Source organism: Ranitomeya variabilis, chromosome 3 (genome assembly GCF_051348905.1).
Source record: "Ranitomeya variabilis isolate aRanVar5 chromosome 3, aRanVar5.hap1, whole genome shotgun sequence".
Taxonomy (NCBI): domain Eukaryota; kingdom Metazoa; phylum Chordata; class Amphibia; order Anura; family Dendrobatidae; genus Ranitomeya; species Ranitomeya variabilis.
The window spans coordinates 125,719,700-125,747,189 of NC_135234.1; the positions used below are offsets into that span (position 1 = coordinate 125,719,700).

At 46.5% G+C, this 27,490-nt stretch overlaps 1 protein-coding gene across 4 annotated transcripts in view; it reads left to right on the forward strand.

Annotated features, from left to right (window-relative positions):
- Nucleotides 1–11,170: 11,170 nt before the first annotated feature.
- PHKA2 (phosphorylase kinase regulatory subunit alpha 2) overlaps nt 11,171–27,490 on the forward strand; it is a 111,699-nt gene continuing 95,379 nt past the window's right edge. For all 4 annotated transcript variants that reach the window (XM_077294646.1, XM_077294648.1, XM_077294647.1 and 1 more), the window contains exons 1-2: nt 11,171–11,291; nt 11,560–11,756. In XM_077294646.1, the coding sequence (XP_077150761.1) occupies nt 11,592–11,756 (165 nt within the window). In that variant the 5' untranslated portion in view covers nt 11,171–11,291; nt 11,560–11,591. The remainder of the gene's footprint in view (nt 11,292–11,559; nt 11,757–27,490) is intronic.

The following is a 27,490-nucleotide window of genomic DNA, read 5'->3' on the forward strand; positions in this document are numbered from 1 at the left end:
TCCCCAGGTAAAGCCACTTTTGAACCATAAACAGCGGCAGAAGCGCCTGACCTGGGCTACAGAGAAGCAGCACTGGACTGTTGCTAAGTGGTCCCAAGTACTTTTTTCTGATGAAAGCAAATTTTGCATGTCATTCGGAAATCAAGGTGCCAGAGTCTGGAGGAAGACTGGGGAGAAGGAAATGCCAAAATGCCTGAAGTCCAGTGTCAAGTACCCACAGTCAGTGATGGTGTGGGGTGCCATGTCAGCTGCTGGTGTTGGTCCACTGTGTTTCATCAAGGGCAGGGTCAATGCAGCTAGCTATCAGGAGATTTTGGAGCACTTCATGCTTCCATCGGCAGAAAAGCTTTATGGAGATGAAGATTTCATTTTTCAGCACGACCTGGCACCTGCTCACAGTGCCAAAACCACTGGTAAATGGTTTACTGACCATGGTATTACTGTGCTCAATTGGCCTGCCAACTCTCCTGACCTGAACCCCATAGAGAATCTGTGGGATATTGTGAAGAGAAAGTTGAGAGACGCAAGACCCAACACTCTGGATGAGCTTAAGGCCGCTATTGAAGCATCCTGGGCCTCCATAACATCTCAGCAGTGTCACAGGCTGATTGCCTCCATGCCACGCCGCATTAAAGCAGTCATTTCTGCCAAAGGATTCCCGACCAAGTATTCAGTGCATAACTGAACATTATTATTTGATGGTTTTTTTGTTTGGTATTAAAAAACACTTTTATTTGATTGGTCAGGTGAAATATGCTAATTTATTGAGACAGGTTTTTTGGGTTATCAGGAGTTGTATGCCAAAATCATCAGTATTAAAACAATAAAAGACCTGACAAATTTCAGTTGGTGGATAATGAATCTATAGTATATGAAAGTTTAATTGTAATCATTACATTATGGTAAATAATGAAATTTAACACTATATGCTAATTTTTTGAGAAGGACCTGTACTGGTACTTTCATCTGTGCCAAGGGATTAATGTTTTGAATTGATTTTATGTACATGCATTAGTAGAAAATACCCTTGTCCCAGCACTGGCTGTCTTAAAAAAAGGCATGGAGCAAATGCATTTACAGTGCCTTGCGAAAGTATTCGGCCCCCTGGAACTTTTCAACCTTTTCCCACATATCATGCTTCAAACATAGTAACATAGTAACATAGTTAGTAAGGCCGAAAAAAGACATTTGTCCATCCAGTTCAGCCTATATTCCTATATTCCATCATAATAAATCCCCAGATCTACGTCCTTCTACAGAACCTAATAATTGTATGATACAATATTGTTCTGCTCCAGGAAGACATCCAGGCCTCTCTTGAACCCCTCAACTGAGTTCGCCATCACCACCTCCTCAGGCAAGCAATTCCAGATTCTCACTGCCCTAACAGTAAAGAATCCTCTTCTATGTTGGTGGAAAAACCTTCTCTCCTCCAGACGCAAAGAATGCCCCCTTGTGCCCGTCACCTTCCTTGGTATAAACAGATCCTCAGCGAGATATTTGTATTGTCCCCTTATATACTTATACATGGTTATTAGATCGCCCCTCAGTCGTCTTTTTTCTAGACTAAATAATCCTAATTTCGCTAATCTATCTGGGTATTGTAGTTCTCCCATCCCCTTTATTAACTTTGTTGCCCTCCTTTGTACTCTCTCTAGTTCCATTATACAGGTCCTTCTCAAAAAATTAGCATATAGTGTTAAATTTCATTATTTACCATAATGTAATGATTACAATTAAACTTTCATATATTATAGATTCATTATCCACCAACTGAAATTTGTCAGGTCTTTTATTGTTTTAATACTGATGATTTTGGCATACAACTCCTGAAAACCCAAAAAACCTGTCTCAATAAATTAGCATATTTCACCCGTCCAATCAAATAAAAGTGTTTTTTAATAACAAACAAAAAACCATCAAATAATAATGTTCAGTTATGCACTCAATACTTGGTCGGGAATCCTTTGGCAGAAATGACTGCTTCAATGCGGCGTGGCATGGAGGCAATCAGCCTGTGACACTGCTGAGATGTTATGGAGGCCCAGGATGCTTCAATAGCGGCCTTAAGCTCATCCAGAGTGTTGGGTCTTGCGTCTCTCAACTTTCTCTTCACAATATCCCACAGATTCTCTATGGGGTTCAGGTCAGGAGAGTTGGCAGGCCAATTGAGCACAGTAATACCATGGTCAGTAAACCATTTACCAGTGGTTTTGGCACTGTGAGCAGGTGCCAGGTCGTGCTGAAAAATGAAATCTTCATCTCCATAAAGCATTTCAGCCGATGGAAGCATGAAGTGCTCCAAAATCTCCTGATAGCTAGCTGCATTGACCCTGCCCTTGATGAAACACAGTGGACCAACACCAGCAGCTGACATGGCACCCCACACCATCACTGACTGTGGGTACTTGACACTGGACTTCAGGCATTTTGGCATTTCCTTCTCCCCAGTCTTCCTCCAGACTCTGGCACCTTGATTTCCGAATGACATGCAAAATTTGCTTTCATCAGAAAAAAGTACTTGGGACCACTTAGCAACAGCTTCTGCCGCTGTTTATGGTTCAAAAGTGGCTTTACCTGGGGAATGCGGCACCTGTAGCCCATTTCCTGCACACGCCTGTGCACGGTGGCTCTGGATGTTTCCACACCAGACTCAGTCCACTGCTTCCTCAGGTTCCCCAAGGTCTGGAATCGGTCCTTCTCCACAATCTTCCTCAGGGTCTGGTCACCTCTTCTCGTTGTACAGCGTTTTCTGCCACATTGTTTCCTTCCAACAGACTTACCATTGAGGTGCCTTGATACAGCACTCTGGGAACAGCCTATTTGTTGAGAAATTTCTTTCTGGGTCTTACTCTCTTGCTTGAGGGTGTCAATGATGGCCTTCTTGACATCTGTCAGGTCGCTAGTCTTACCCATGATGGGGGTTTTGAGTAATGAACCAGGCAGGGAGTTTTTAAAAGCCTCAGGTATCTTTTGCATGTGTTTAGAGTTAATTAGTTGATTCAGAAGATTAGGGTAATAGGTCGTTTAGAGAACCTTTTCTTGATATGCTAATTTATTGAGACAGGTTTTTTGGGTTATCAGGAGTTGTATGCCAAAATCATCAGTATTAAAACAATAAAAGACCTGACAAATTTCAGTTGGTGGATAATGAATCTATAATATATGAAAGTTTAATTGTAATCATTACATTATGGTAAATAATGAAATTTAACACTATATGCTAATTTTTTGAGAAGGACCTGTATCCTTCCTGAGCACCGGTGCCCAAAACTGGACACAGTACTCCATGTGCGGTCTAACATAAAGATACCAAATGTAAATTTTTGGTGACGAATCAACAACAAGTGGAACACAATTGTGAAGTTGAATTAAATTTATTGGTTATTTTAAATTTTTGTGGAAATGCAAAAACTGAAAAGTGGCGTGTGAAATATTATTCGGCCCCTTTACTTTGAGTGCAGCAAACTCATTCCAGAAGTTCAGTGTGGATCTCTGAATGATCCAATGTTGTCCTAAATGCCTAATGATGATAGATATAATCCACCTGTGTGTAATCAAGTCTCCGTATAAATGCACCTGCTCTGTGATAGTCTCAGGGTTCTGTTTGAAGCACAGAGAGCATCATGAAGACCAAGGAACACAACAGGCAGGTCCGTGATACTGTTGTGGAGATAAAGCCGCATTTGGATACAAAATGATTTCCAAAACTTTAAACATCCCAAGGAGCACTGTGCAAGCGATCATATTGAAATGGAAGGAGTATCATACCACTGCAAATCTACCAAGACCCGGCCGTCCCTGTAAACTTTCATCTCAAACAAGGAGAAGACTGATCAGAGATGCAGCCAAGAGGCCCATGATCACTCTGGATGAACTGCAGAGATCTACAGCTGAGGTGGGACAGTCTGTCCATAGGACAACAATCAGTCGTACACTGCACAAATCTGGCCTTTATGGAAGAGTGGCAAGAAGAAAGCCAATTCTCAAAGATATCCATAAAAAGTGTTGTCTAAAGTTTGCAACAAGCCACCTGGGAGACACACCAAACGTGGTAAAAGGTGCTCTGGTCAGATTAAACCAAAATCAAACTTTTTGGCAACAATGTGAAATGATATGTTTGGCGTAAAGGCAATACAGCTCTTCACCCTGAACACACCATCCCCACTGTCAAACATGGTGGTGGCAGCATCATGGTTTGGGCCTGCTTTTCTTCAGCAGGGACAGGGAAGATGGTTACAATTGATGGGAAGATGGATGGAGCCAAATACAGGACCATTCTTGAAGAAAACCTCCTTTGAGTCTGCAAAAGACCTGAGACTGGGACGGAGATTTGTCTTCCAACAAGACAATGATCCCAAACATAAAGCAAAATCTACAATGGAATCGTTCACAAATAAACGTATCCAGGTGTTAGAATGGCCAAGTCAAAGTCCAGAACTCAATCCGATCGAGAATCTGTGGAAAGAGCTGAAAACTGCTGTTCACAAACGATCTCCATCAAACCTCACTGAGCTCGAGCTGTTTGCCAAGGAAGAATGGGCAAGAATTTCAGTCTCTCGATGTGCAAAACTGATAGAGACATACCCCAAGCGACTTGCAGCTGTAATCGCAGAAAAAGGTGGTGCAACAAAGTATTAAGTTAAAGGGACCGAATAATATTGCATGCCCCACTTTTCAGTTTTTGAATTTCCACAAACATTTTAAATAACCAATACATTTCGTTCAACTTCACAATTGTGATCCACTTGTTGTTGATTCTTCACCAAATATTTCCATTTGGTATCTTTATGTTTGAAGAATAATATGTGGGAAAAGGTTGAAAAGTAAAGTAAATACTTTTGCAAGGCACTGTATATTGCTACTTTTTTCAACATGCATAAAAAGTCGCAAGGGGGATGATGGGAGAAGGAGCGTAGCGCCCCCTTTCTCATCAATGCGGTCAGCTGTATTGGCTAGATGCTGGTACAGTTGAACCTGCAATGACAGGTGGGGGGCCCCATAGCGGCCGGGCAGCAGTGCAGTGCAGGCCGCAAGGTAAAACACAGGGCCCTATGTGTGAGGAGCGATGATGTCGGATGTGTGCAATGAACACATCCGGCATCATCGCGTCACAGAAGGGGGCGGAGCTTAGGGCGGAGCGGGTTTGCCGCTCCGTCCAAACCGCCGGCCATCCTGAAGGTGGACACGTACCCTAACTGTATTGGCGCATAGTGCGTGCCGATGCAGTTACAGTAGCGTAGTTCCGGGTGGGCCCCCTCTGAGCACCGGGTCCGGGGTGCCCGCACCCTCTGCCCCCTCGGTAGCTACGCTACTGATGCTTGGCTGTAATCATGCAGCCAGGTTCTGAATCCTAATGAAAAATGAATTGAGATGTCAATCTAGGGCAGTGGTTCCCAACCTTTCTGACTTTTAGGGCTCATTTCCACTGGCGAGGAAAACGGACGAGTGCAATCCGATAAAAAATCGTATTGCACTCGGACCAATGTTATTCAATAGGTCGTTTGCGATTTTTTTCTCGGCCGAAATCGGACTGAGAAAAAAAATCGCAGCATGCTGCGATTTGCTGCGAGTCTCGGACGAGACTCGCCAATGCAAGTCAATGGGTGCGAGAAAAAAATCGCACAGCACTCGCACCATGCGAGTTCTGCCCGATTTTTACGCACCGGTGTCCTTTGAAAAAAGCCGGCAATTCAGCGCGGTGTACAGTAAAATCACACTGACAGGTTAGAATAGAGTAGATATATACACTTAGGGCTCATTTCCACTGGCGAGAGACAAATCGGTCCGTAATCTGGACCGAAAAAACGGATGTAATGTATGCGATTGTCATGCGAGTGTCATGCGAGTGCAATGCGATTTTTAATCGCATTATCCGTATGACATCCGTATTACTGTCCGATTTGTACGCACCGGTGTCCTTTGAAAAGCCGGCAAATCAGTGCTGTGTACAGTAAAATCACACTGACAGGTTAAAATAGAGTAGGTATATACACATAGAATAGGTATATATACATATATAGGTGTCTCACTGACATATATATATGTATATTTATATTTAATGCAGCGCAAGATAGCATTAAAGCCGCTAATTCAATTGCCGGCTTTTCATTTCTCCTTCCCATACCCGACAGGATATGAGACATGGATTACATACAGTAAACCATCTCATATCCCCTTTTTTTTTGCATATTCCACACTACTAATGTTAGTAGTGTGTCTGTGCAAAATTTCGGCGCTGTAGCTATTAAATTTAAGGGTTAAATCGCAGAAAAAATTGGCGTGGGCTCCCGCGCAATTTTCTCCGCCAGAGTAGTAAAGCCAGTGACTGAGGGCAGATATTAATAGCCTAGAGAGGGTCCATGGTTATTGGCCCCCCCTGGCTACAAACATCTGCCCCCAGCCACCCCAGAAAAGGCACATCTGGAAGATGCGCCTATTCTCGCACTTGGCCACTCTCTTCCCACTCCCGTGTAGCGGTGGGATATGGGGTAATGAAGGGTTAATGCCACCTTGCTATTGTAAGGTGACATTAAGCCAGATTAATAATGGAGAGGCGTCAATTATGACACCTATCCATTATTAATCCAATTGTTTGAAAGGGTTAAAAAACACACACACACATGATTTAAAAGTATTTTAATGAAATAAACACAGCAGTTGTTTTAATATTTTATTGCTCTCTCAATCCATTTGCAGACCCTCGCTTGGCAAAACAATAAACACACAATATACATACCTTCTGCTGACCCGTCACGTCCCACGAGGTAATCCATCTGAAGGGGTTAAAATAATTTACAAGCAGGAGCCCTGCAAATGCAGCTGTGCTCGTGCTTGTAATTCCCCGGCGAATGAAGGAAATGTAGGTCATTGACCTACATTTCCTTCAGTCGCGGTGATGCGCCCCCTGGTGGATGTCCTCATATGACCTGGAGCGTGGGAAAAAGTTCCCAGGCTGCAGTTCATGAGAACATCCAGCAGGGGCGCATCACCGCGTCTGAATGTAAGTATAGATCACTCTGCTTTCCTTTCAGCACCCGGGGATTACAGGTACGAGCGAGTGGTTTAGCGCAGCTTATGCCTGTAATATTAGTTAACCCCTTCAGATGGATTACCTCGTGGGACGTGATAGGACATCAGAGGGTATGTATATTGTGTGTTTATTATTTTGCCAAGCGAGGGTGTTCCTGATGGATTGAGAGAGCAATAAATTATTAAAACAACCTGTTTGTTTATTTCATTAAAATACTTTTAAATCATGTGTGTGTGTTTTTTAACCCTTTCAGACAATTGGATTAATAATGGATAGGTGTCATAATTGACGCCTCTCCATTATTAATCTGGCTTAATGTCACCTTACAATAGCAAGGTGACATTGACACTTCATTACCCCATATCCCACCGCTACACGGGAGTGGGAAGAGAGTGGCCAAGTGCCAGAACAGGCGCATCTTCCAGATGTGCCTTTTCTGGGGTGGCTGGGGGCAGATGTTTTTAGCCACGGGGGGGGGGGGGGCAATAACCATGGACCCTCTCTAGGCTATTAATATCTGCCGTCAGTCACTGGCTTTACCACTCTGGCGGAGAAAATTGCGCGGGAGCCCATGCCAATTTTTTCCGCCATTTAACCCTTTATTTGAGCAGCTACAGCGGCCAAATTTTGCACATACACACTACTAACATTAGTAGTGTGGAATATGCAAAAAAAAAGGGGATATGAGATGGTTTACTGTATGTAAACCATGTCTCATATCCTGTCGGGTTTGTGAAGGAGAGAGCAAAAGCCGGCAATTGAATTAGCGGCTTTTATGCTATCTAGCGCTGCATTAAATATAAATCTACATATATAGGTGTCTCACTGACATATATATATGTATATATACACATTCTATGTGCATATATCTACTCTATTCTAACCTGTCAGTGTGATTTTACTGTACACGGTGCTGAATTGCCGGCTTTTCAAAGGACACTGGTGCGTAAAAATCGGACAGCAATACGGATGTCATACTGATGTCATACAGATGATGCAATTAAAAATCGCATTGCACTCGCATTGTACTCGCATGACACTCGCATACGTTACATCCGTTTTTTCGGTCCAGATTACGGACCGATTTGTCTCTCGCCAGTGGAAATGAGCCCTTACAGCCACATTCAGCTCCTGTCCCACTCACAGTAGGGACACCCCCAGCACCCTATTACTAGTAGAATGACAGCCTAAGCGTTTCCACTGAAATCACACCAAGGCTGTATGCCAAGCTTGAAGACGTAAGAAATGTGAAGATTGTTCCAGCTCCTTTTCAATTAAAAGTCCTTTATTGATCCATATCCTTAAAAATCATCCCTGCACAAAAGGGAATGTGAACAGCGACAAAAACCTGCTAATAGCTACGTGTTTCGATCTAAGAGATCTTCATCATGGCTGATATGATGCCAAGCACCAGGGTTTCCTATCTTACCTCAAATCAGATCTGCTCTTCTCTGCAGGGCAGCACACAAAAGTCACCATCTAGAGATCTACTCCTAATAGCTGTTTGCTACACCTGGTGCTAATGCACCAAGCTGGCAGACAGCCACGAGCCACATATCCAGGGCTGGACGGGCAATCCTACCGTATATTGGGGGCTGTAGTGAACACCATACTGTATGGGACACTGTGGTGACAATTTTCCTGTATGGGGTGCTGTGAGCATCATACTTTCTGTAAGGTTTGTGGAGCAGTCATACTGTCTGTGTTTTACATTTTGCAGGGATGAGTTATGGATGAAATAAAAGGTCATGGTGGTCTGGACCGAATGCAAAGGAAAAGGGAAAATGAATGACAACAATCAATGAAAACGTCACTGGTGAGAACCTGCACAATATACACATATGGGGTCTGCAGAGCACTGGTGTAAAACTGATATTACCATTATATGGTCACTGTATGGTGGTAATATCAGTCTTAGTACAGTGTTTTTGGGTAAAGCAGTTGTCCGAGCTTGAAGTTAAAGTCTGCAGTGACTCTATGTGACTGCGGACTTCTGAATCCTCACAGAGCTCACGTGATCATGTGCAGTGGCGTAACTTAAACAGCCCCAAATAAAAGAAAAAGGGACTGGGGTGTGAATATTGATACCGCTCACTGTGTACTCAGCGGCAGGGGCGGGCTGTTAGTGTCGGTGTACTCAGTGGCAGGGATGGGCTGTCAGTCAGTGCTGGGGTGTGAATACAGATGGCGCTGTGTACTCAGTGGCCAGGGCAGGCTGTCAGTCAGTGTCACGGTGTGCATACAGACGCTGCTCACTGTGTACTCAGGGGCGGGCTGTCAGTCAGTGCTGGGGTGTGAATACAGATGGCGCTCACTGTGTACTCAGCAACAGGGGAGGGCTGTCAGTCAGTGCTGGGGTGTGAATACAGATGGCGCTGTGTACTCAGTGGCCAGGGCAGGCTGTCAGTCAGTGTCACGGTGTGCATACAGACGCTGCTCACTGTGTACTCAGGGGCGGGCTGTCAGTCAGTGCTGGGGTGTGAATACAGATGGCGCTCACTGTGTACTCAGCAACAGGGGAGGGCTGTCAGTCAGTGCTGGGGTGTGAATACAGATGGCGCTGTGTACTCAGTGGCCAGGGCAGGCTGTCAGTCAGTGTCACGGTGTGCATACAGACGCTGCTCACTGTGTACTCAGGGGCGGGCTGTCAGTCAGTGCTGGGGTGTGAATACAGATGGCGCTCACTGTGTACTCAGCAACAGGGGAGGGCTGTCAGTCAGTGCTGGGGTGTGAATACAGATGGCGCTGTGTACTCAGTGGCCAGGGCAGGCTGTCAGTCAGTGTCACGGTGTGCATACAGACGCTGCTCACTGTGTACTCAGTGGCAGGCTGTCAGTCAGTGCTGGGGTGTGAATACAGATGGCGCTGTGTACTCAGTGGCCAGGGCAGGCTGTCAGTCAGTGTCACGGTGTGCATACAGACGCTGCTCACTGTGTACTCAGTGGCAGGCTGTCAGTCAGTGCTGGGGTGTGACTACAGATGACGCTGTGTACTCAGTGGCCAGGGCAGGCTGTCAGTCAGTGTCACGGTGTGCATACAGACGCTGCTCACTGTGTACTCAGTGGCAGGCTGTCAGTCAGTGCTGGGGTGTGAATACAGATGGCGCTGTGTACTCAGTGGCCAGGGCAGGCTGTCAGTCAGTGTCGCGGTGTGCATACAGACGCTGCTCACTGTGTACTCAGTGGCAGGCTGTCAGTCAGTGCTGGGGTGTGAATACAGATGGCGCTGTGTACTCAGTGGCCAGGGCAGGCTGTCAGTCAGTGTCGCGGTGTGCATACAGACGCTGCTCACTGTGTACTCAGTGGCAGGCTGTCAGTCAGTGCTGGGGTGTGAATACAGATGGCGCTGTGTACTCAGTGGCCAGGGCAGGCTGTCAGTCAGTGTCGCGGTGTGCATACAGACGCTGCTCACTGTGTACTCAGAGGGAGGAGCGGGCTGTCAGTCAGTGACAGGGTGTACAGACACACGCTATGACTGAAAGCTGGCTGTTCCTGGGAAGAATACAATTCCTTCCCTCTCGGTAGCTGCACTTTCGGCAAGTCGGCATTGTTATGCTATTATCCTCCAGATTAACCCCATGTCTGCGGGTTAATAGTGTTTGGGGCCATGATTCCTTTGAAGTAACTTGAGTCAGTTTTCTGGCGAAGAAAAGAGTTGCAAATCTTGGCGCCTATGTTTAGTGTAAAATGTGAGACGTTTTCATTTTTATGGAGCTCGTATCACTTTGCAATCATTGTCTGTGTTTGTGGAGTCGGGACAATAGTTTCCAGCAGAATTTGATGTAAATGAGAGCGGGAATCTTCCCGGCCGATAGAGGGCGCATACTCGCTGGCGCACGGACAGGCTTTGCTAGCAGGTCTATGCCTCCTAACACATATCTATTGCATTTCACTCCAGAGTCCAGATGTGATAACTATGTCCCCCGTCTTCCGGAGGATACACAGCATGGGTTCTCCCTACAGAGCTACTCCAGACAGGACACACTCGGACACAGCCCGGAGGTGTCATGGCGCCTATCGCCTCCATGTCTTCTGGAACAGCGGCATCAGCCTTACGTGTTATTGTCCTCGGTTGCCCTCGTGTGGCCAACAGGCGCAAACTACTTCTTCTGTGGCATTTTTTTTTTTTTACTGCCCCCTGACGTCCAATGGTGGAAACGCATCTAATGCAAATGAGCTGTGGAGCTTGTGAGCATAATGCATTGTGTGCAGCGGCCGTAGAGCTCGGCCCCAGGAAGACACCGGCTGCGCCATGACAGGTGATCTGCGGTGCTGCGCGGATGCTGGCATGTGTGTATGTAGCACAGGTTACTGCACGATGTCCAGGGATGGATCCCAGGGGCATGGCGGCGTTCTATACCTGCCTTCTGTAGAATGTGATGTATGAGTGCTGTGCAGCGGAGGCCATGGTGCATGTAGTGGCAGGAGGCTGGTGCCGGCACAGGATGCCCCATGAGTGACCTTGTATGTGACAGACCGGGCGCCGCTCCCAGGCCGCACTGACTGCTCTGTTTATTTTGGATCAAGGTCGCCAGCTGCCCCCTGCTGTCACTGAATGAATGGGCGCGGGTCCCAGGGGAGAGGACATCAGGCCCCGACAGCTGCCCCTGTGCACAGCCGCCTGGCAGAGCCGTGTGCCAGGCACGATGAGGAGCAGGAGCAACTCCGGAGTCCGGCTGGATGGCTATGCCAGGCTCGTGCAGCAGACCATCCTGTGCCACCAGGTAGGACATGGTATGGAGGGCATGCAGTGCTGGGGGAGCTCAGTATTACCACTCCCTATACTCACTGTGTCACTGATGTGCTGTAGGACTGATATCGCTGTGTCACTGATGTGCTGTAGGACTGATGGCGCTGTGTCACTAATGTGCTGTAGGACTGATATTGCTGTATCACTGATGTGCTGTAGGACTGATATCGCTGTGTCACTGATGTGCTGTAGGACTGATATCGCTGTGTCACTGATGTGCTGTAGGACTGATAGCGCTGTGTCCCTGATGTGCTGTAGGACTGATGGCGCTGTGTCACTAATGTGCTGTAGGACTGATATCGCTGTGTTGCTGATGTGCTGTAGGACTGATATCGCTGTGTCGCTGATGTGCTGTAGGACTGATATCGCTGTGTCACTGATGTGCTGTAGGACTGATATCGCTGTGTCGCTGATGTGCTGTAGGACTGATATCGCTGTCACTGATGCTCTGTAGGGCTGATATCGCTGTGTCGCTGATGTGCTGTAGGACTGATATCGCTGTGTCACTGATGTGCTGTAGGACTGATATCGCTGTGTCACTGATGTGCTGTAGGACTGATATCGCTGTGTCACTGATGTGCTGTAGGACTGATATCGCTGTCCCTGATGTGCTGTAAGACTGATATCGCTGTCACTGATGTGCTGTAGGACTGATATCCCTTTCACTGATGTGCTGTAGGACTGATATCGCTGTGTCGCTGATGTGCTGTAGGACTGATATCACTGTGTCGCTGATGTGCTGTAGGACTGATATCGCTGTGTCGCTGATGTGCTGTAGGACTGATATCGCTGTGTCGCTGATGTGCTGTAGGACTGATATCGCTGTGTCGCTGATGTGCTGTAGGACTGATATCGCTGTGTCGCTGATGTGCTGTAGGACTGATATCGCTGTGTCGCTGATGTGCTGTAGGACTGATATCGCTGTGTCGCTGATGTGCTGTAGGAGTGGGGGTATGGGCAGGGTCGTAACTGTAATACAGGGACTAGTAAAAGTATTCACCCGCTTGGCTTTTTATTAGTATTGAGCGAGTGTCCTCCGAGTATTTGTTAGTGCTCGGAGATTTAGTTTTCATCACGGCAGCTGAATGATTTACAGCTGCTAGCCAGCCTGAGTACATGTGGGGGTTGCCTGGTTGCTAGGGAACCCCCACATGTACTCAGCCTGGCTAGTAGCTGTAAATCATTCAGCTGCCGCTATGAAAACTAAATCTCCGAGCAGTCATAAATACTCGGAGACCACCCGAGCAACGAGTACACTCGCTCATCACTACTTTTGACCTATTTTGTTACATATTTTTGTAATCCAATTTGTGTGTGATGCATCAGCAATAAATAGTCTATATTGGTTAAGTGAGAAAAATGTAGGCATAAATTACATTTATGGGATCAAATAGCTAAAAATTGGCATGTGCGCATATGTATTCACTCCTTTTGCTATGAAACCCCTAAAAATTTCTGTTGCAAGCAATTACCTTCATAAGTCCCGTGCTTAGTGACAGGAAGTCCACCTGTGTGCAATCTAAGTGTTACATGGTCTGTCAGTATAGACACCCCTTTTCTGAAAGGCCACAGAGGCTGCATCATTATTAAGCAAGAGGCTCCACTAACAAAGCTCCATGAAGACCGAGGAAAGCTCTAAATAAGTCAGGGCCAAAGTTGTTGAGAAGTAGAAGTGGTTGGGTTATTAAAAAAAAAAATAAAAAAAAATCCCAATCTATGATGAACCCCGGAGCACCATCAAATCCATTATCACAAAAAAAAGAAGATGGTGCCACTACTAAGCTGCTAAGAGAGGGCCGCCCACCAACTCTCTCAGCCCGGGCAAGTAGGGCATTAATCAGAGAGGCAGCACAGAGATCAAAGGTAACCCTGAAGGAGCTGCAGAGTTCCCAAGCAGAGACTGGAGTATCTGTCTATATGACCACAATAAGCCGTACTCTCCATAGAGGTGGCCTTTATGGAAGATTGGGCAAAAAAAAGCCTTTACTTTGCACTTAAGTCCTAAATCCCTCATTAGTTACACCAAGTGCAAAGTTTTTTTGTTTTTTTTTGGGTAACAGGCAAAATATTGCCCACTATTTATAAGTTCTGAGTTGGATCAATGCTGTGTAGTAATTACAGTGGTATCTATAGTATATGCTATATATGTCATAGGTTTTTGATTACTTTGTTAAAATGCCCTGGGGAAGTCATAAAGGAGTTTTCTGAAAGTATTTTTCAGTCTAATGGCTTGGTCCGTGGAAAAAAAAAAGGCATTACTTATCCCCTTCTGCTCCCAACCCTGCCTCTCCTCCTTGGTTGACATGGCTGCAGTGGTGAAGTCACAACTACAGAATGTGACTGCTACCATGTCAACAATGACGGCGCTCAGCTCTTCAGTTGCAGGGTGTACAAGGCCTAAGCTGTTAGACTGAAATCAGTTGTCCACTTTCAGAAAGTCTTCGTTCCTTATTTCAGTTTGTTGTAAAATAACAAATTGTTCTTTACTGGTCCAGCTCTGAGTCTCTGGTGCTGTTCCCAGTGTCCGATGTTGGCTGCAGTACTGATGTCATATTATAGAGCGGGTGGGAGAATGTCCACCGTATCTCCACCTGCAGAGCTGGCACCACCGGGTCCTGACAGGACCTGTGTGATGTCACAGACATGTGATCAGCCACATGATGGAGGAGTCACATGGTCTGGAGCAATAACAACAGTAATTTTGACACGTAAATAGAAGTGCACTTCATGCAGTACAGGTAGATAGAAGGACACTACATGTAGTATGGGTAGATACTAGTACGCAGGTAGGTAACAGTACAGTACATGTAGTGCGGGTAGAGACTAGTACGCAGGTAGGTAACAGTACAGTACATGTAGTGCGGGTAGAGACTAGTACGCAGGTAGGTAACAGAACAGTACATACATTACGGGACAGTACATGTAGTACCTGTAGATAGTACATATGTAGCTAATGGCACAGTATATGTAGTACAGGTAGAGAGTACACTGTATATGAAGTGCAGGTAGTTAGAAGCACAGCACATAGTCCATGTTGGTAGCTGTACAGACCATGTGGGTCAGATATAAAGCAGAACTGTACATGTAGCAGAGGCAAGGAGTAGTACAGTACAGGTATATAATACCAGTACAGTGTGTGTGTATATATATATATATATATATATATATATATATATATATATATATATATATATATATATATATATATATATATATATATATATATATATATATATATATATATATCTGTATTACTGTATACGATTGTATGACGTGGCAGTACATGCCGCCTCTATATGAAGAAAGGTTATTATTATTGTCATAGTCTAAATATACTGCTGTTTTACCGTTTGCTGAAAGGGTAGGAGAAGCCTGAACATTCCGCAGGCGGACAGAATATGTGGACTTTTTTGCACTCGGTGTGAGCTCCTTATCTCTGCGCAGTGTGAATTATACCCACGTCCCACATAATACTGTGTCCTTATAGTCACAAAGCCTCTGCTTGCTGTTGATTTAGTTTTCTCTAGCAGTATTGTTAAAGTATTTGCTGCCACATCCTTCTGAAAAGTTCATTATATGTTGTTAGTGCACCTTACCAGCCAAGAAAGTAAAGGTTATTCCAGGACACGAACGCTGGAAGCGAATCTCTACCCGTACATCCATTAGTGAGCCTGTGCCTGACACGGTCCTGTCAGAACCGTTATATCATTCCCCGGTGATTATCACGCTATATACTGTACTGTGCCGCCACCAATAGCGCAGTGCTTGCTATAATGCTGATAGATCCGAAAGCATCTGAGGAATTCAACTGTGTAACCAGAATGTGTAATGTAGTAATAGATTTTAGTGATCACTGGAAAAGAGACTCTGTTGGTGCGTGTGTATATAATACATTTTTTTTCTGGGTATATTTTTGAGTGTCCTTATTATCCATGTTATGTTTTTATAAGATAGGCTTGCTTCATAAAGAGACTGACACAGCTAGGACCATAGTGTGGGGTAAATCAGAGCAGATTTTTAGGAACAGGAGGTCTCTAGGGAATCTTGGTTAGAAAACAAACACAACCTCCAGTTCCGAAATATACAGCTGTAGATGACCCAGGGTTAGCGCAGCACATAGGCTACCTTCACATCAGTTCCCCTGCCCTCCATGCCCTTTCACAATGTTTACGCAATTTTCTGCAACTTTGTAAATGTTTTGCTCTTCTTATCTTTTGCTGACATAGTGTAGTTGTGTATTCACCAGGGATTCTTAGATGGCCAAAAAGGCACATTTGCTACCTGATGTGAGCAGGAAAGGCAGAAGTTGGTTTTACATGTTGGATATCATCAGTTGTTGTAAATTCAACAGCCGACATAATTAAAGGGTCATTCCCAGGGGTGTACATAGAAATAGAAATCATGGGACTCCTTAACAAAAGCCCTAACTGGACCCCACCTCCCTTCCTCTCTGCCCCCCCCCAAAAAAAAATATATTCAGTGAAGTAAATTGGGTTACAGCACATAGATGCAGTCACAAATAGGCATACTGTCATGTTGGACGCTGTTCAGACCAGGTCGTTCGACAGACAGCGGTAATTCCACTTTTGACCACTATGCGCTCATTGGCGTCGGCTAGATTTTATCTAGCTGGTCCGGGGTTAATTTACCTGGTGCTCGGATTGGAAGCTGGGCCACGCCCACTGCCTTTAAATAGTTCTTCTGAACATTGGGCGTCGCCGATTATAGCTTCTGTCTTGTGCGTTGTTATCTCGGTCTGGTGTGGTGAGCTAGTAGTTGGAGTATCGCTGCTGGTGGTGTATTTCCCTTTGTCTTATTTGCTCCTTCCTATATTTGTATTTGTTTTGCCCTTTGCATTTATAGTGTATTCCTGAGTGACTGCGGCGTGGTGCTTACTTTTCCGTTATCCTTGTCTATGCTAACTGTGGGTATTGGAGTGTGGTCTTCACTGGGTGGTGGGAGGTAGTTTCAGCCTAGGGTTGAAACAGGAGATAAGGCGAGGGTGGAGGCCCAGACATGCACACCATCAGTGTAAACTCTGGGAGAGGGACAGTCAGGGTTTCCCTAGTCTGAGGGAAATCGCAGGGGCCCGGGTTATTAGCTCTTTCCTGCCTAGGTCTCCCGTGACACATACCTCCCAGCTGTTATAGACAGTGAGAAAGACAGATATTGCTGCACTTACAGAGTAATTTTGCCCCCAGTGAGACCCCTTAGTGTTCTCACCCACTAGTACAGTATCCCTTTCATGGTCACCATGGAGAATTCTGCTTCCAAAAGTGCACCCCCCACAGTATAATCCCCCACATGCACAGTATGCTGCCCTCCCAGTGACCACAATGCAGTGTGATGTCACCACAGTTTTTCCACATAAATGATGACCACTGTGACCCCCCAATATAATGAGTCCCCACACACAGCATGATGCCTCCACAGTCCCCACACACAGCATGATGCCTCCACAGTCCCCACACACAGCATGATGCCTCCACAGTCCCCACACACAGCATGATGCCTCCACAGTCCCCACACACAGCATGATGCCTCCACAGTCCCCACACACAGCATGATGCCTCCACAGTCCCCACACACAGCATGATGCCTCCACAGTCCCCACACACAGCATGATGCCTCCACAGTCCCCACGCACAGCATGATGCCTCCACAGTCCCCACGCACAGCATGATGCCTCCACAGTCCCCACGCACAGCATGATGCCTCCACAGTCCCCACGCACAGCATGATGCCTCCACAGTCCCCACGCACAGCATGATGCCTCCACAGTCCCCACGCACAGCATGATGCCTCCACAGTCCCCACGCACAGCATGATGCCTCCACAGTCCCCACGCACAGCATGATGCCTCCACAGTCCCCACGCACAGCATGATGCCTCCACAGTCCCCACGCACAGCATGATGCCTCCACAGTCCCCACGCACAGCATGATGCCTCCACAGTCCCCACGCACAGCATGATGCCTCCACAGTCCCCACGCACAGCATGATGCCTCCACAGTCCCCACGCACAGCATGATGCCTCCACAGTCCCCACGCACAGCATGATGCCTCCACAGTCCCCACGCACAGCATGATGCCTCCACAGTCCCCAAGCACAGCATGATGCCTCCACAGTCCCCACGCACAGCATGATGCCTCCACAGTCCCCACGCACAGCATGATGCCTCCACAGTCCCCACGCACAGCATGATGCCTCCACAGTCCCCTCGCACAGCATGATGCCTCCACAGTCCCCACGCACAGCATGATGCCTCCACAGTCCCCACGCACAGCATGATGCCTCCACAGTCCCCACGCACAGCATGATGCCTCCACAGTCCCCTCGCACAGCATGATGCCTCCACAGTCCCCTCGCACAGCATGATGCCTCCACAGTCCCCTCGCACAGCATGATGCCTCCACAGTCCCCACGCACAGCATGATGCCTCCACAGTCCCCACGCACAGCATGGTGCCTCCACAGTCCCCACGCACAGCATGGTGCCTCCACAGTCCCCACGCACAGCATGATGCCTCCACAGTCCCCACGCACAGCATGATGCCTCCACAGTCCCCACGCACAGCATGGTGCCTCCACAGTCCCCACGCACAGCATGGTGCCTCCACAGTCCCCACGCACAGCATGATGCCTCCACAGTCCCCACGCACAGCATGATGCCTCCACAGTCCCCACGCACAGCATGATGCCTCCACAGTCCCCACGCACAGCATGATGCCTCCACAGTCCCCACGCACAGCATGATGCCTCCACAGTCCCCACGCACAGCATGATGCCTCCACAGTCCCCACGCACAGCATGATGCCTCCACAGTCCCCACGCACAGCATGATGCCTCCACAGTCCCCACGCACAGCATGATGCCTCCACAGTCCCCACGCACAGCATGATGCCTCCACAGTCCCCACGCACAGCATGATGCCTCCACAGTCCCCACGCACAGCATGATGCCTCCACAGTCCCCACGCACAGCATGATGCCTCCACAGTCCCCACGCACAGCATGATGCCTCCACAGTCCCCACGCACAGCATGATGCCTCCACAGTCCCCACGCACAGCATGATGCCTCCACAGTCCCCACGCACAGCATGATGCCTCCACAGTCCCCACGCACAGCATGATGCCTCCACAGTCCCCACGCACAGCATGATGCCTCCACAGTCCCCACGCACAGCATGATGCCTCCACAGTCCCCACGCACAGCATGATGCCTCCACAGTCCCCTCGCACAGCATGATGCCTCCACAGTCCCCACGCACAGCATGATGCCTCCACAGTCCCCACGCACAGCATGATGCCTCCACAGTCCCCACGCACAGCATGATGCCTCCACAGTCCCCTCGCACAGCATGATGCCTCCACAGTCCCCTCGCACAGCATGATGCCTCCACAGTCCCCACGCACAGCATGATGCCTCCACAGTCCCCACGCACAGCATGATGCCTCCACAGTCCCCACGCACAGCATGATGCCTCCACAGTCCCCACGCACAGCATGATGCCTCCACAGTCCCCACGCACAGCATGATGCCTCCACAGTCCCCACGCACAGCATGATGCCTCCACAGTCCCCACGCACAGCATGATGCCTCCACAGTCCCCACGCACAGCATGATGCCTCCACAGTCCCCACGCACAGCATGATGTCATCAACCCTGGTATAATTCCAGTCTTAACCTCCCACACAGTATGATGGCCCCCGCAGCACCCAGCCACCACACAGTATGATGACCCCACAACCCCTGTATGGTATGATTATCCCTCACAACTTCCACTCAGTATGTTGGCTCCCACAGCCCCCCACATAGTATGAGGTCCCTCCTCCCACACAGGTACTGACAAAATAAAAACTCACCTAGCCCTGTTCCCCAGATGTACTGTTCCGGACTGTACAGCATGTGGACTGATGCTCTAAACAGCAGGCATGGGAGAGTGATCACGCCTGCTGAGCTGACAGTCTGAAGCATCAGCTGATAGGTGGAGCCTGGAGCTGACTGTCCCCCTGTTCAAGTATTGTACTGAAATATTTTAGCCCCTGAGGATACAAATACGTTGAAATTGAGACACAAAGCATGGAGTCAAAGATTCAGTTGAGCACTGGGAGCCCCCAACTCCTGGTTTCTGTAGCAGCCATGTGGTCTGCTGCTTTTGCAATTTCGGTAATTTCCTCTGCTTTACAGGTTGTAAAAACAGCCGTGTTATTCTGTTTGTGTAACTCTTGAGTTGTGGAAACGGCGTCACTGGCCATACTACGTTGTTTCTGTGACTCCCATTGCATCACTGGCCATACTACATTGTCTCTGTGACTCCCGTTGCGTCACTGGCCATACTATGTTGTTTCTGTGACTCCCGTTGCGTCACTGGCCATACTACGTTGTTTCTGTGACTCCCGTTGCGTCACTGGCCATACTACGTTGTTTCTGTGACTCCCGTTGCGTCACTGGCCATACTACGTTGTTTCTGTGACTCCCGTTGCGTCACTGGCCATACGACGTTGTTTCTGTGACTCCCGTTGCGTCACTGGCCATACGACGTTGTTTCTGTGACTCCCGTTGCGTCACTGGCCATACTACGTTGTTTCTGTGACTCCCGTTGCGTCACTGGCCATACTACGTTGTTTCTGTGACTCCCGTTGCGTCACTGGCCATACTACGTTGTTTCTGTGACTCCCGTTGCGTCACTGGCCATACTGCGTTGTTTCTGTGACTCCCGTTGCGTCACTGGCCATACTACGTTGTTTCTGTGACTCCCGTTGCGTCACTGGCCATACTACGTTGTTTCTGTGACTCCCGTTGCGTCACTGGCCATACTACGTTGTTTCTGTGACTCCCATTCATTCCTTTTGAGTTATGTAAACAGTGTAGTATACTGTAGGTGGTCTCGACTGTTTTCGGAACCTCTGGTGAATGTGATTTAGAAGTAATTTTTCCCAACTTGTCCGTGGAAGGCATAGATGGGTATAACCCTTTCTGAAGTTATTAAAGGGAATCTGTCACCACATTTTAGGCTTATCCGCTAAAAATATCATTGGATTGAGTGTCAGCTTTGCATTTCCCAACTACTTTTGAAACCTCCTGACTCCACATGTATCACCCATAAATACCTTTTTTTATTTCACCCACGCTGTATGTTAGAGTTGGGTCCGGTGGGCATTGTCTTTGGTCCTGCACTCCACCCCTCCTTGGCTGCTATACGCAATATTTCTCTTAAATTTCTTAGCGGCCATATTTCGCGCGTGCGCATTGCAATGTTCTCTCGCGCGTGAGCAGTATGCTTTGCCCAACTGCAGGCGTAGCCAGAAATAAGTAGGGCGCACGCACCAACCTTTGTATCTATATCAATATCCTCCCTGATAGCGATTTGTGCATTTCTGTATTTTTTTTAATGTGATGCATGGAGCTTGTACTAAAATATTGACAGTTTTACATTTTCTTCTCAATTCTCCGTGAAAGCTACATTTTGTTTCCTTTTTAAAAATGCATTGTAAATCTGTTTGTTTTTTCATGTGGATTCAGATTGCACCAAGAATCCAAAGTGCAGTTCAATATCTGTGAATAGGGTTTCCAAGACCCTAATCAAATTCTAGAGACTTTCCTCCCTGAGTACTTGAAGCCATATTGCAAATATAAAAATCTCAGGCTTGTTGCTACAGATTTTCGTGACTATTATTAAATGGCAGCCTGTGCACACTGAGCAATGTATTACTGGCCATGCTGTGCCCATGTAAAGCACCGCCTGCCTGGCTAATATTAAATGTCAACGATCGGCAAACATGTTGTGGATCTGCTGGTGATTAACGCCTCTCATTGGCAGGTGTAATGCACCGTATCCTTGTTTTATTGTGGATTACCAACTGGGTTTTTTCTTTACCACCAAAACCATATGACATTCACCAGTTGTTTCTTAGAAGCCGTGTCTGTAGAGTTAGGGCTTGTTCACACGATCCTTTTTCCGCTGCGGATTTTTCAGGTCCTGATTTGTGAAAACCGTAGTGCAAAACCTGCGGTGGTTTTCACTGTGGTTTTCAGTCCTTTTTCTACTGCGGATTCCACTGCGGGTTTCCAGCTGCATTTTCCTATTGGTGCAGGTGGAAACCCGCTGCGGAATCCGCAGAAAGAATTGACATGGTACTTCTTTTTTTCCGCTGAAAATCCGTGCTGATTTTCAAGCCGAAAAAAGGATAGTGGGCACAGCGGATTTCGTTTTCCATAGGGTAACATTGTACTGTACCCTGCATGGAAAACGTCTGCGGATCCGCAGCGAAAAAAGGATCGTGTGAACATAGCCTTACACTTTCCTTATTTGTTTCTACAAAGACTGACGATCCCCTGAATGTGTAGCTCATTGGGGTTGTCTGTTTAGTACAGCATGTGCATGTTAAAATTAAACTATTGGAAGTCATCCAGAAAACGTTAACACTCAAACATTATTAAGAAGACGTAGCATTTCCTGAGATCTTTTGTGGCCAGGTTTCCGTTGCCAGGTTTTCTATACAGTGCAACCTCTGGCTGCAGTGGTCAGTACACAATACTATGAGTCGTGTGACCCCACCCTTATTGATCATTGCCTGTATTGACGGGATTTGGCGGTCTGACAAGTCATGAACAGTGAACATACAGGGTGTGGATTTTCAGTGCTTCTACAGAATGCTTAAAGGGTTTATCCAGGACTTTGTTTTTAAGTAGTGATGAGCGAATATACTCGTTACTCGAGATTTCTTGAGCATGCTCGGGTGTCCTCCCGAGTATTTTTTAGTGCTCGGAGATCTAGTTTTTCTTGCCGCAGCTGAATGATTTACATCTGTTAGCCAGCTTGATTACATGTGGGGATTCCCTAGCAACCAGGCAACCCCCACATGTACTTATGGTGGCTAACATATGTAAATCATTCAGCTGCGGCAAGAAAAACTAAAACTCCGAGCACTAAAAAATAATCGGAGGACCCCCGAGCGTGCTCGAGAAATCTCGAGTAACGAGTATTTTCGCTCATCACTATTTTTAAGCCCATGGTAAAAAAAACAAAAATACAGGCAGATAGTTGCGAACTACCTGCCTGTTCTATCCTGTGCTGGCACAGAGTGGTTACTGGCATCTCCTTCTGACGATTCAGCTGCTCAATGTCAACAGAGCTCTTCTTCCTCTTCGGACTGCTCTGTAGGCAAGGCGTGACTGCCAACGTCCTGCTGACTGACAGCCGGCTCCATTCAGTTAAGCAGCTGTCAATTAGCATCATATTGGCGGTCACGCCCCATCACCCCGTCATCAGAGCAGGGCAGAACAGGAAAAGCTGCTATATCGACGTGACATCATCTGAAGCCACTGAATTACCGGCTTAAGTGGTCTGTGACCCTTCTGTGCCAACATTGATCGCTGGGCACAACAGGCAGGTAGTTAGCAACAGCCTGACTGTTAGTCCTTAGGCCGGTTTTGAAAAAATTAAATAGTCCTGAATAACCCCTTTAAGCTTTTTGAGGTTATTCTGATAATGAATGGTTGCATGTTAAAGGGAATTTGTCAGCAGGTTTTTGCTATGGAATCAGAGAGCTGCCTGATTAGGGGCAGAGAGCCTGCCTAAAGTGAGGTGTCATTGACTGGACTGCTTAATCCCTGTTTTCTCTGGTGTAGATGTAGCCGTGGTCAGAATGCTGAGCTCTCTATAATTTCCTGTGTAAACTGTGCATTGCCAGCAAGCTGCCAATCAGTGGTGGGGACGGGGTTACACAGATTAGCTGGACTGGTCTGCATGTGACAGGCACCTAGTCAGGTAGTGGTAATCTCTTGCTGATAAAACACTGCTGAGCAAGTGACACATCCCTGTAATCAGGCTCTCTGCCCCTACATCATGCTGCTCTCTGATTAAATAGCAAACACCTGCTGACTGATTCTCTTTAACCTGGGAGTGTACATAGTGGGAAAAGTAGAACTCCTTTGCTATAATCATTTAAATAGAGAGGTTAAAAAAATAGGAGCAATGCTTTCGTTCTTCTCTTATAACCACCATCTGTATATTTGTTCTGCCAGTGTTATCTTTCCAGGTCCTCTGGTTTTCTCTCTCTCCATAGAACCACTAATAAGTTATTTAGACAGCTGACTATGGATTGCCTCCCCACTGCTCTGCCTGCAATAGGCAGCAAAGTGCATTATCCTCCACCATCTTAGTTCATTCTTCCCCTTTAGCAGTCTGTAAAGTGAGCAGAGAGTGCAGGAGATAAAAAAATAAATAACATGTTCTCAGTTAAATTTACGTAAAAGAGAGACTCCTTCTAAATGGGAGCTCCATCTGTGTGCAGATACAAAATCCTGTCCCGCCTTACCCCAAACCTCACCAGAGTCCTCAGCCCATCTCTAAACCATCTCTTCAACCTGTCACAAACCACTGGTGTCTTCCCCTCATGCTTCAAACATGCCTCAATCACACCCCATATCACTTCTCACCTACGCCTCAAAACTACTGGAACAATACATCCATTTTGTACTGTCCTCCTATCTCTCCTGCTCCCCCTTTGACCACTTGCAATCTGGCTTCCGACTGCATCATTCCACTGAAACTGCCCTGACTAAAGTCACCAATAACCTACTAACTGCCAAATCCAAGTGACACTACTGTCCTCCTCCTCCTGGACCTGTCATCTGCCTTCGATTTTCTGGACCACTCCCTCTTACTACTGATTCTCTCATCTCTTAGCATCACAGACTTGGCCCTATCTCCTCATACCTAACAGACCGGATATTCAGTGTCACACACACACACACCACCTCCTCATCTCACCCCCTATCTGTTGGTGTTCCCCACGGTTCAGTCATAGGACCCCTGTTCTTCTCTATCTACACCTTCGGCCTGGGACAGCTCATAGAGATCCACGGCTTTCAGTATCACCTCTATGTCTATGCTGATGACACGCAGATCTACCTCTCTGGACCCGATATCACCTCCTTACTAGGCAGAATCCCACAATGTCTGTCCACTATTTCACCTCTGCTAACTTCCTAAAACTTAACATGGATAAAATATAATTCATCATTTTTCCACCATCTCACTCAACCTCCCCAACAGACCTATCCATCAAAGTCAATGACTGCCTACTTTCTCCAGTCCCGCTAGCTCGCTGCCTCTGGGTAACACTCGACTCTGATCTCGCCTTTAAACCACACATCCAAGCCCTTTCCACTCCGACTGAAAAATATCTCCCGGGTCTGCACATCCCTCAACCAAGAATCTGCAAAAACACTAGTGCATCTCCCACCTCGACAACTGCAACCTCCTGCTCTGTGGCCTCCCCTCTAACACTTTAGAACCCCTCCAATCTATTCTAAACTCCTCTGCCCGACTAATCCACCTATCCCCCGCTATTCCCCGGCCTCTACTCTCAATTCCTTCGCTGGCTTCCCATTACCCAGAGACTCCAGTTCAAAACCCTAACCATGACATACAGAGCCATCCACAACCTGTTTCCTCTATACATCTGTGACCTGCATGCAACCGCCGATCTTCACAAGATCTCCTTCTCTTCTGTTCCCACAATCGCACACAAGATTTTTCCGGTGCATCCCCCCACTCTTTAACTCTCTTCAACATATCAGACTCTCGTCTACTGTGGAATCCTTCAAAAGGCACCTGAAGACCTACCTCTTCATGACAAACGTACAACCTGCAGTAACCGTCATTCCACCATACCGCTGCACGACCAGCTTTGCCCTCACCTACTGTTTCATCACCCATGCCTTGTAGATTGTGAACCCTTGCTGACAGTGTCCTCTCTCCACTTGTACCAGTCGGTGACTCGTTTTGATCAATATTATTCAAATGTAAAGCGCAATGGAATAAATGGCACAATAATAATAATAATTTCACTAAGGTGAATGACCAAGGACCACATCCACATAACTTTCCATTTTAAGACCATCTCAGATGTGTTCATGTAGTCACGTGGAATCAATTTTTTGTCAGTATACAGTAGCAACACACACTGCAGCACTGTACAAGCAGTGTATTAATCTAATTTCCAATCTAATTTCACCAGAGAACACACACTGGAGTGATATTAAAAGGAATTCAGTTAACATTACCGTGTGTTTTAGCCATGAAAGAATAAACCACATATACCCAGAAGAATCCCACCCAAATGCTAGGAAACTGGAAAACTGTATGCAAATTACTCTGGATTACATTAAACCCATCGCTGCAAGACAACAGATCTGATCACTACATCACAATGGTTCAAGAATTTGAAGATTAACAAGTATGCAACTTGATTTGTTGATCTGGTGGCATAATTTGTAAGATTCTGTCAACAAATTATGTACTGATTTAGACTTTGAATCTTAAAGAGAAAAAAAAAATATTTAAATACATTCTAAAATTCCCCAAGCTCCCCTGATTCTGCCACTTATTTTCCTTTTCACTCTGTGTCAATCCTTTGCAGAGATATTCACATTTGTTGCTTTTGTAATGCAGCATGTGAAATTTCTGCTTGCACTCAACTGGGCGTTTCTTCAGAGTCTTCTCTGGGGCATGTGCTTTGACCTCTCCCTCCCCGACTCTGCCAATCACAACTCAAAAGCTGATCTAGCAGTCTGATGCTGCTGAACTGTGAGTGGCAGCATCTGAGAGGGAGGAGTAAAAGTCCACGCCTTCATAAAAGACTCTGAACAAATGCCCAGTTGGATTGCAAACAGAGACTTCGCATACTTCCTTCAAAAAGCAATAAATGTGAATATATTTGCAATGGGGTGACGCTGCATAAAAAAGAAATTAAGTAGCAAAATCGGGAACTTGGGGATTTTTCTAAGGTATTTAACTCAACTTTTTGACTATGTGATTGGTCCTCTTTACATTTGCCTGGGTTTCTAAACTAATACTACTTACCACGTGCCTCTGGTAGGCCTGACTAATGCGCAGAGTAATTTCTAGTTCTCACTGGTAAAATTATAACCAGACATAAAAATAGACCCTACACTGCCGATAAAAGCTGCTCTACTTACATCTTAGGATCAGAGAGGTTCCATTAAGGACAGCTGAAAATAACTTGTCTGTGATCCCATCCTAGTGACATACAGCAGAGAACAACTAGGAGATATCACTTGTCAGGAGAGATCGCCCCCGCGTAGGGATAGATCACGCAGTGTACTGGAAGGAGCCTCTTAGATGATGTTGTGTAGTGATATTTGCTGGATGTCTTGGGGACAGAATCAATTTTGTCATTTTTACAAATCATCGATATAGAAGGTGAAAAATCCTGCCATTTATGTAGGTTGGGGGCATTTTTTTGAAGAATGACTTTTATCTTTGTATGTCCATTTGGTGGTATTATTACCACGATAATATTAATAACGTCTTTTTTTTTTATATATATAAGTAACAGCAACATATTCCACAGCGTTTTACAGTTCAGAGGGTACAAACAAGATACAAGGTGCATGGAGGGTGAAGGAACAGATGATAGAAACTAGCAGATTCTGAGGAAAGTGTAGGAAGGGAGTGTAGAAAGCAGTTTGGTTAGTGAGGTGATGTGGTAGACCTGACTGTAAACATGTGTTTTTAGGGCACATCTGTATATTGTGAGAATTATCTGGGGTAGAGCATTCCAGAGAACTGGTGCAGCATGAGAAAATTGTTGGAAACTGGAATGGGAGGTTCAGATAATAGAGGATGCATAATAAATGATTCCCCAAAATGTCCTAGCTTTTAATCGCCTCCA